Raw genomic sequence first — 9791 nt, forward strand, 5'->3', positions numbered from 1 at the left:
GAAAATGATAGTGCAAAGAGGCGAAACGAAGTTCAAGGCATCGGATAGTCCGGTGATGAAGTGATGTGCACCGGATGCTTTCACCGGAGCAATTTACACAGAGAGGATGCAGTTGGCTTAGATGGCTCAGGATAACTCACCGGATAATCCGGTGATAAAGATGAAGTATACACTAGAGTATCTGGTGTTCACAGAGGCTTGAGTGGGGTTCCAACAGCTAGTTTGTAAGAGTGTACTCACTGAATGATCTGGTATTAGTACTATTATTCTCACCGAATCATCCAGTGTTAAAAACTTTTCTGAGCTGTTGGGTTAACGATTAGTGCGCAGGTTTGAGTCTATAAATACATCTCCACTTAGTAATTTGAAGGTGTGGCATGCTGCTGGAATCTAGAGGAAGCTCATACACACTTGAGAAGACATTCAAGCCACTAAAGTGCCTATCCAAGGTGATTAAGCATAATATTAGTGAGTGATTAGTGGTTATAGTCCTAGCGAGAGTGTTGCTAGGTGATTGCTACCTAGAGAGTGGATAAATGAGTGATTTAACCTTGTATCAAGTGATACACCGGCACCTTAGAGTCTTGGTGACTCGTTGACATCTTGGGTCTTGATGGCTGAAGCTTGTTAACCCTCCGATTTGGTGTGGAGCGGCGACGAGAAGCGTGTACGGGGATGCGAAGACCCTTGCCTTGATAGCTCAAACTCCAAAGTGATCACAGCAGCAAGGAACCGGAAGAGAGGCTAGTGGTGAGACCTTACCTTGGTGGTTTGGTGGCTCATCCAGGTGGAGACTTTGTCTTTGTGACTTGGTGGCTCAAGAGCCATGATCAGGTGCCGATCGAGAGCATATCTTTTGTAAAGCTCCAACGTGGACTAGGGGTAACATTCATATCATCGATACCATGGGATAAACATCCTTGTGCCGAGTTTGCTCTCTATCTTATTTATGTTTCCACATTTACATTCATGCAATTTACATTTTTAAATAGCTTGCAAGCGCTTTGATTGGTAGAGTAGACTCACTAGATAAACATATAGCACATTCAGATAGAAATCGATATAGATTTATCTTATGTAGTTTTTAGAGCCGAATAAATTCTAAATATCCTAATTTACCTCTTTCTCTTAAGATGTTATCAATCCCTTCGCTAGGTTTGGCATCAATCTATCATCATATTGAAGCCAAATCAATATTACTGTTGTTTCTGCTCTTATAGGACTAATCAAATTGATTTATGCTACTGTGAGTACTTTTTAATTGTCTCGGTTTGGTTATTTATGCTGGGTTTGCATTTGTTAGCCCTATCTGCTATTGCTTTTGTCGAGAGAAGGAAAGGTGTTGTTATCTCTGGAATTGTGAACCGAGTTCATTCTACTAGTTAAACTGCTCCTCCAGTTAGCCAAGATAAAATATTTGTTTATGGTCTCTCCTGCTGCACCACCAGTCAAGGTCCGACAAATAGCTCAGTTGCTAGATTTAACGGAACACATTATTTCCGTTGATTTAACTATTAATTAAGAGATAAATTTTGTTGCTGGAATATTGTATTATGAAATAGAGGGGTAAAATTAAGGCATCGACATTGGGTGCTCATCAAGAACCTTCTTTCTTACTTGTGTCCACATCAAAGTTTTACTTACCGTTTTTGAAACGATAACAGTTCCCTAGCGGTAACCGAAAATGCGCGGTTATTGCGATATCCGTTCGAAATTCGGCTGAAATTTGCACAAAATTTATTTGCTAAAATTTAAAATTTAGACAAAAAAATGCCAGATTCCTCATTTGATAACCGGTCGAATTGGATCGGTTATCGAGCGTTTTTCTCGATTTATCGAGCGGTTTTCTCGATTTTCAGTGAAGTTCAACAAAAAATCCAAAATTAGCTCAATTTTGTAAAATCAATAACTAATTCATCTAAGCTTCAAGTAAAATAAATTTTATTGGTTTCCTTATAACATGTTCTGCATGATAAAAGTATTTATACTCATAAAAAAGTTGAAAATTTTCTATGAGAAAATATATTGTTAAACGAAGTTAAATGCATAGTTTACTCTTTGCTAATCCAAAAATCATGAAACTAATTTGTTAGTCTTCTTACATGATCATATGTCTTTTAAAAATACATGAACTCATGAATTAGCTATTGTAACATGCAAGATTGTGTAAATATGTTGTGACTAGATTAATTCATAACTGATCCATCACACCTCCAAAATTAGTGAAACTACTTTTATTAGTTTATTTATACTATGATTATATAGAAAAATAATAGTAGACATGAAAAGTTTAATTACAGTGTTGTTTCTTAACATATTCACTTATGCTTGTGAACTTTGTAAAAATTATGGAGAAGTTAATAAAACTCTAAATGAAGTTAAATCAATTTTAAAGACCTCTTAAGATACGTCCTACACTAGAAAAATATGTGTTTTCATTTTAAGTTTTTTCTTAACATGAGTTAATAACTGAGCCACACACTTCAATTTTTTTTTATTTTTTTCAAACTTCCTCAATATAGAATATGATGCAAACGATATTATTTTTGAAAAGTTTTTTCAAAGAAGGTCTTAGAATTGTATCTAGTTTTTAGGATTTTTTTGAATTTTTTTATTTTTTCAAAAAATTTGAATTCAAAATCGGTTACTATTCGGTTTCTGAAACCGGACCGGAGCGGTAAGCTTGGTTCTGCGAATTTTGACCGATTATCATCGATAAATTAAACCCTGATCCACATCTTTGTTTGCCAGAACTTTATAGCTGGGTACTTCAGCGGCGAGGTTGCTGCCCTCAAAGCCACTATTCCCACTCCCCCGAAAACCATGGCTCAGATAGAGGTGGGTACATGATTGAACTCGTTGGCTCTTTTTTCTCTTGTTCTCATTCTCTAGCTAATTTTGATGATGGATTTGAATATTTTGCTCCTGGTGCTAGATATGATCTTACATCTTTTGAAGAATCGCGCTTTTGAATGCTCTCCGTCTGTTTTGTCTTCTCCTTTCTCGTTCTTGCCTATTAAGAGGAATGCTATATGCAGATGTCAGGACTTTGCAAGGAATTCATCTTCGTTGCAACAGTGACTTCACTTGAGTCAAGACAAAAATAAATGTATGTTTGTGTTGTATGCTCTTGGCCAGTTTCGTGCACGTGTGATATGCGAGTGTCAATTGTAACATTTTAATATGTAATTGTTGTGACTTTGGATTGATCATTGATTCTTTCACCCGAATCCGGAGGCGGAAGATGGAGCAAACGACGTGGATGCCTAATTAGTGACATGCATGTTTAGATGTGCTATGATATGAGCTTTGGATCTATCCTGCGTAACTAAGGGTATATTTGTTTTAGTTTTAAATTGTGAATTGTAAGTAATTTTATAAGTAATTTTGTATAAGCAAATTTTTCAGTCCCTTGGAGTTTAAAGGAAATTAAACTCAAATGTCATCGCATAGCCTCTTGCCCTCCTCCCGACATGATCTATCGCTCTCCGATTTAAGTGAAGAAAGAGAAGGTAGACCTAGTTTTTTGCCATCCCTAGCCGTTACACCTCCCCACCGGCCCATCTCCTCACCATCACGCTCACCCAAGCATGTGTTCATAATGCAGATTTCTTTACAAAATATGTGTTTTTGTTTGTACGATGAAAAGTGTGGGTCAATTTTAAGAATAAATATAAAAGTAGTAAAATATAAAGGTAAATAGGAAATAAATATACACACAAAGCATTCGAGATATAAAAGACATTACACACTTTATCTATGTCAAAGCTACTTCATAATCCACAATGCCAAACGGCCTCAGCTTTTACAACTTTAGCTTTTTACAATATAATCTTTTTATAAACCACAATCTACTAGCAGTTTTTCAAAATCCACCGTGAGAACAAACTTACTCTAAAACTAGTTCTGTGACCTATTTTGAGCAAATTGTGAAGGTATGACTTAGCTGCATCCACCTCGCAAGTTCTTGTACTTGTGGTGCATTACTCTTGTAAAATCAAATTACCGTTGATAGAAACTAAACAGATTTATCGTACGCATCCCTTTTGAACGGATTGGCGTACACATCTAGGAAGATTTAACTAAATAGGACGAGAAAATATATTTTCGAAGGCAACACGCGACCCACGCGACCAAGAGTGAGGAGAGCCGTCTGGCGCCGCCGCTTCCATCCGACGGCTCTCCCCTCCGCATCCGACCCCCACAACCCAAACGCCCTTCGTGTCCCTCGCGGCTCACGGAGCCCGAGAAGCCATCCTCGGCTCCTCCACCTCGCCTCTGCATGAGAGCGGGCCGCAGGCGACGTGTCGCGGCGGCAGGCGGGCATGGGCACACCTGGAGCCCGGCCGCGGCGACACCAGCCATCCCTCGCCTCCCTCCACTCCACCTCCCCAACACGCGCTTGCCTCCGCCCCCGGCCTATATATTCTCGGCAGGTCTTGACCCTGATGCTTCTCGCTGCCGTCTTCTCGTCCGGCAACCATGGTGTGCTCTCGTGTCTCTTTCGCCGTATACATCGCTGTGACCTGTAATTGTGGTTTCGTGTATTAGTAACTAGTCACCTGTTTGCTCTTCGTTTCTTTGGTCATTCTTGTGTTCTTGATTGATCTTGATATTACTCCACGAATCATGACTCAGCCCCAAATCTGATATTGATCTTGATATGGTAAATGGAGTAGTAATGGCTCATTGTTGATTTCTTTAAAATTTTGCTATCTTTTTTTAACGAGACAGGATGTACTGTGTTAGGACTACGAGTTGTAGATTTAACTTCAGGGCGGGGAAGAAAGTATTTAAATCCTTCTTAACGTGTATACCTCGATTTGAAATATTCTCCGTGAAGGATCGTGCTGATACATACCCAAATTAATGGCTCAGTTCTTCTAGTACTATTGTTATTCTCTTCCTACCAATTTTCTCAGGTCTTTTCTGATTGTTTATGTCTCACGAATTCTGAACTTCGTCTGTGTCCTTGGAGGTACACGAGACAAGATCACGGGCGCACGTGGCTACCCAGGAAGAAGGGAAGGCCGCCTCAAAAAGGCAGAAAACAGAGAGCAAAGACCAGGAGAGGGGCCAACAGGTGCCCTCCAGGAACAAGAAATCGGCTGAGAGTAAAGGACAAGATGTGGAGTCAGAGGCACCAACGAAGAGCAAGAAGCTCAAAGCTGAGGAATCTGAGCCAAATGGGAAGGGAGCTGCAGCAAAAGAGTTCGCAGAGTTCTGCAAGGCTATAAGAGAACACCTCTCCGTCGAGGACATGCGTAAGATCCTTCAAGCCAGTGAGCAAGATGCTTCTGGATCAGAGGATGCAGTTCGTCCACGATGGTACTATATATATATTTTTTAAAATCTTGTATTGAAACCAGAACCTCCTCATTCACATGTTAAGTTTTCAGCTAGTGCCTAATAATTTTCTCCATGGCTGCAGCGAGGATATGATGTTCTATGGTCCTCTCGAGAAGTGCACAGTATGTGGTGGTCAGCTTGAGTTTAAGGGGTTGAAATACAGGTGCACTGGGAACTATAGCGAGTGGGCACGGTGCACTTTCAGTACTAACAATCCTTCAAGGAAACGTGGTCCTATAAAAGTCCCTGATGACATAAAAGATGATTTTGTCCGCAAGGTAACGAGATTGCATTTGGTGTATTTTCTTAGCGCTGCGTGCGTTTAGGGTCCAGTTAACGGTATACATTATGCAATCTGCATTTGTTTATTGGTTTGCAGTGGCTGAAGCAACAAGAAGGAAAGGAGTTCCCTAAACGTGATATTGATGAAGAGGCACATATCTTCTCAGGGATGATGATTGCCTTGTCTGGGCGGATGTCACGCTCACATGTAATGCCTTTGAACTTCCTCATTGATCCTACATATGCTTGTGGGCTTCATAAATCTAATTCTGTCGGTGCTGAAAATGGCTAGGGTTACTTCAAGGAGCAGATTATGAAGCATGGAGGAAAGGTCAACAATTCTGTGCTTGGTGCGTACCATATACCCGTTCTCCATTAGTTGTGGCATGTATGATCTGTTTGGTATTTGATACTGCAATGACAACCATTTCTGCGTGATATTGGTGTATTTGTGCTCGCAGGTGTTACATGTGTAGTTGCTTCTCTGGCTGAGAGAGATAAAGGTGGCTCGGGAGGATTTGCTGAAGCACTGTAATCTCTTGCCTAATACACTTCTTTGACATGTTCCTTATTCTGAGCTGTGATAGAAGTAGATAAGTGTAGTTCAATTAAATTTTTCCTGCAGCATATGACATTGTATCTTCACTGATTTTGTTTTGACGACTGATGTGCACGCACAGGGAGCGCGGAACTCCTGTTGTTAGCGAGAATTGGATAGTTGATAGTATCGAGAAGAAGGAAGCTCAACCTTTAGCTGCTTATGATATTGTGTCTGATGTTGTTCCCGAAGGCCGAGGACTCCCGCTGGGCCAGCTTGATCCAAGTGAGGAGGCCATTGAGACCTTAGCTGCAGAGGTTGTTGCCTTAATCTAGTGCATTTTTCATTCGTCATTGCAAATTTATTTAGTTCCTCAATAGCAACGGTTGGATTATGCAGGTTAAACTCGCTGGCAAGAGAGCGGTTCACAAGGACTCTAAGCTGGATAAAGATGGTGGATCTATCTTCGAGAGGGATGGCATAATCTACAATTGTGCTTTTGCTGTGTGCGATTTAGGATGCGAGATGAATCAGTATGTAATTGTATTCTCATATATACAGGGCGTGGATATTCATATACTTTGGTTCAAGAACATAACTTTCTCGATGCAGGTTTTGCATTATGCAGCTGGTCATGGTCCCTGAAAATCGTTTGCACCTTTACTACAAAAAGGGCCCAATTGGTCATGACCAGATGGCAGAGGAACGAGTTGAGGATTTTGGTAACCGTGTCAATGATGCTATTAAAGAATTTGCTCAGCTTTTTGAGGAGGTTACTGGAAATGAGTTCGAGCCATGGGAGCTAGAGAAGAAGTTTGAGAAGAAGAGTATGAAGATGTATCCCTTGGACATGGTACCTGGCTCGTCAAGTTTCTTTGCTCTTGATTTCGTGCTTTTAAGATTGTACTGAGCTCGTTTAGTTTATTTCCTCTTTATATACATTCGAGTGCTTATAGCATCTAGAGACGTATTATAAGTCGATCTTTGTGGCAGGATATCGGTGTTGATGTGCGCCATGGAGGCGCAGCGCTTCGTCAATTGGGAGCTGCTGCAGCACATTGCAAGCTTGATTCTTACGTTTGTTTTCTCGTGAAACAGTTATGCAGCCAAGAAATATACAGGTGCACAATGAACTATTTTCTGAAATGCTATTTGAAAAATCTGATCTTTTGGTTGGTCTTTGGAATAGTATCTGTCCTTTTCTAGATGAAATCATTAAAATAAGTGTTATCTTCGAGTTAGTCTTTGGACATTTCCATGTCCTGTATTCCTTGGGAGGATCATGGGAGCTGATGCTTCATATTTCGTGTGACAGGTATGCTTTGATGGAGATGGCCCAAGATGTGCCTGACCTTCCCATAGGGATGCTTACTGATCTCCATTTGAAGAGAGGTTAGGCATTTAGTTGTTCTGTTTCGGTGTTTTCCCTATTTAGCAGTTGAGTTCATCATCAACTGTTCCAATGGGCAGGGGAGGAAATGTTACTTCAGTGGAGACAAGATCCAGTCTCAGTTCCGGAGTCTGGCCCTGCTGCTGATGCGTTCTGGACAGAAATAAGCAACAAGTGGTTCACTCTGTTCCCCACAACTCGGCCATTTACGATGAGGGGATTTGAGCAGATCGCTGATAATGTATGCTATATACTACTCTGCTGCTGTCTTATTGTGGCTGATATACTTTGTTGAGATTTTAACAATTCATGTGGCATGCAGGTAGCCTCTGGTTTGGAGACGATTCGTGATATAAATGTCGCTTCTCATCTTATAGGGGATGTGTTTGGTTCAACCTTGGATGATCCAGTATCTGAATGCTACAAGAAGATCGGTTGTTCGATCAATCCTGTTGCTGAAGATGCAGAGGATTACAAGATGATTCTGAAGTATCTGGAGAAAACATATGAACCTGTCAAGGTTGATGATGTGGTAAGACATCATACTGTTCTACCTTTACTTTCTTTCCTCCAAGTTCCTTTTACAATATCCTCTCGAGCAGGTTTATGGTGTGTCTGTCGAGCGGATATATTCTGTCGAGTCTAAAGCTTTTCCTTCTTATGAGAAAATAAAGAATCTGCCGAACAAAGTTCTTCTCTGGTGTGGTATGTTTTCCTGCTCAATTCTACAAACCACCAATCCATGATAAATGTTCAAAGCATCAGTAAATGGCACGAGCCTGTTGATGTATTGTCGGTATTGTCATCCTAGTTTTGACATATGGCCTCTCGTCAGGTACTAGAAGCTCGAACTTGCTCAGGCATCTGCATAAAGGATTCCTGCCTGCTGTTTGTCACCTTCCTGTACCGGGATACATGGTAACTCGTTGGTCATGTGATTCACTCTCGATTAAGAGCTTGAGAACTGCTCTAACTGCTTTTAACTTTGTCATTGTAGTTTGGCAAAGCCATAGTCTGTTCTGATGCAGCAGCTGAAGCCGCTCGCTATGGCTTCACTGCAGTGGACCGCCCAGAAGGGTACTTGATCTTGGCGGTGGCCTCTCTGGGCGAAGAGATCACAGAAGTAACTGGCACGCCAGGGGCAGAGGTACTCGACCTACCTCTAGTTATTTGAGCCTGTTACTCCTGATTGCACGCTAGCTGATGCTCTTGTTTCGACAATAGGATGCGAAAAGCTTCGAAGTGAAGAAGATCGGCGTGAAAGGGGTCGGGAGGAAGACGACCGACGAGTCGGAGCACTTCACCTGGAGGGACGGCGTGAAGGTCCCCTGCGGCAAGCTGGTGCCGTCGAGGAACAAGGATGGCCCGCTCGAGTACAACGAGTACGCCGTGTATGACCCAGAGCAGGTACGTGGTTACGAACTATCCAACGCCACCGCACTCGATCAACATGGCGATCGTGTCTCGGGTAACTGTTGTCGTCCTGATCGTTGTGTTTTGTGGCTGTACAGGTGACCATCTGCTTCCTGGTCGGGGTGAAGTACGAGGAGCAGAACATGGAGGTGGTGCCGGACGACGAGTGAAGCCGTCATGCATGACTCGGAGATGGTCTTCCGCATTCTGCTGTCGGTGTAGTGTTAGTGTGAGCTAGTGACGCCTTTGGCACCCATGAAGCGTGGCACCGGTGGTGGTGGCATGTGATGATACCGGTGGCGGCCTTTGCTTCATTTTTCAGGCCGCCTTCTTTTGGTTTCTCCATCGCTGTGCGTGTGTACGTAGGATGGAGACCTGTAGTAGTAGTGAAGCGTAACCCTGCAAGGACATGTCTAAGCTGGAAGAACATGATGTGTACCTGTATCAGACACTCAGTTATGTACATATTTGCTTTGGATCTTAGCGCGACTTTGTTGTGGCACTGTTAACATTGCTCTAGCCGTGCTTCTGAAATCTGTTCTCTCTTTCTTTCTTTTTACAGAATCAACCGGAGAGATTTTTTTTTTTCCTGAGTGAAGCCGATGCAGATAACGTCTGAATTTGAGTAGAAAATATTGCTGGTTTTCGAGAGAACAGGCATTTGTTTGCTGTGGTAGAAGCATCATTGGTTGTCTCTTTGCACGCTCGGTTGAGCTTCGCATCTGGTCGCATCACCAGATAATCATTATGTTTCGAGTAGTACTCGATTACATTTGGCACCTGGCATTATGATTCATGATCAGGTGCTTCACAGGATGC

The 9791-nt window shown here is 42.0% G+C and overlaps 1 protein-coding gene across 1 annotated transcript; it reads left to right on the top strand.

Annotated features, from left to right (window-relative positions):
* Positions 1-4208: 4208 nt before the first annotated feature.
* LOC133920525 (protein ADP-ribosyltransferase PARP3) lies at positions 4209-9467 on the top strand. The gene is made up of 18 exons (XM_062365138.1): positions 4209-4485; positions 4979-5328; positions 5432-5627; positions 5729-5839; positions 5924-5981; positions 6093-6162; positions 6312-6486; positions 6569-6702; positions 6782-7022; positions 7163-7290; positions 7485-7561; positions 7640-7800; positions 7882-8091; positions 8162-8264; positions 8395-8477; positions 8557-8706; positions 8784-8966; positions 9071-9467. Exons 1-18 carry the CDS (start codon positions 4483-4485, stop codon positions 9140-9142), a joined length of 2505 nt encoding a protein of 834 aa, XP_062221122.1. The 5' UTR covers positions 4209-4482; the 3' UTR covers positions 9143-9467.
* Positions 9468-9791: the final 324 nt, after the last annotated feature.

This window comes from Phragmites australis, chromosome 6, assembly GCF_958298935.1.
Source record: "Phragmites australis chromosome 6, lpPhrAust1.1, whole genome shotgun sequence".
Lineage (NCBI taxonomy): Eukaryota > Viridiplantae > Streptophyta > Magnoliopsida > Poales > Poaceae > Phragmites > Phragmites australis.

Excerpts from the sequence above, each read along its gene's own strand:
- LOC133920525 (XM_062365138.1), top strand. Across the intron at positions 5,329-5,431 it reads GATGCAGTTCGTCCACGATG|CGAGGATATGATGTTCTATG; the intron begins GTACTATATATA and ends CCATGGCTGCAG. Across the intron at positions 7,291-7,484 it reads TGCAGCCAAGAAATATACAG|GTATGCTTTGATGGAGATGG; the intron begins GTGCACAATGAA and ends TTCGTGTGACAG.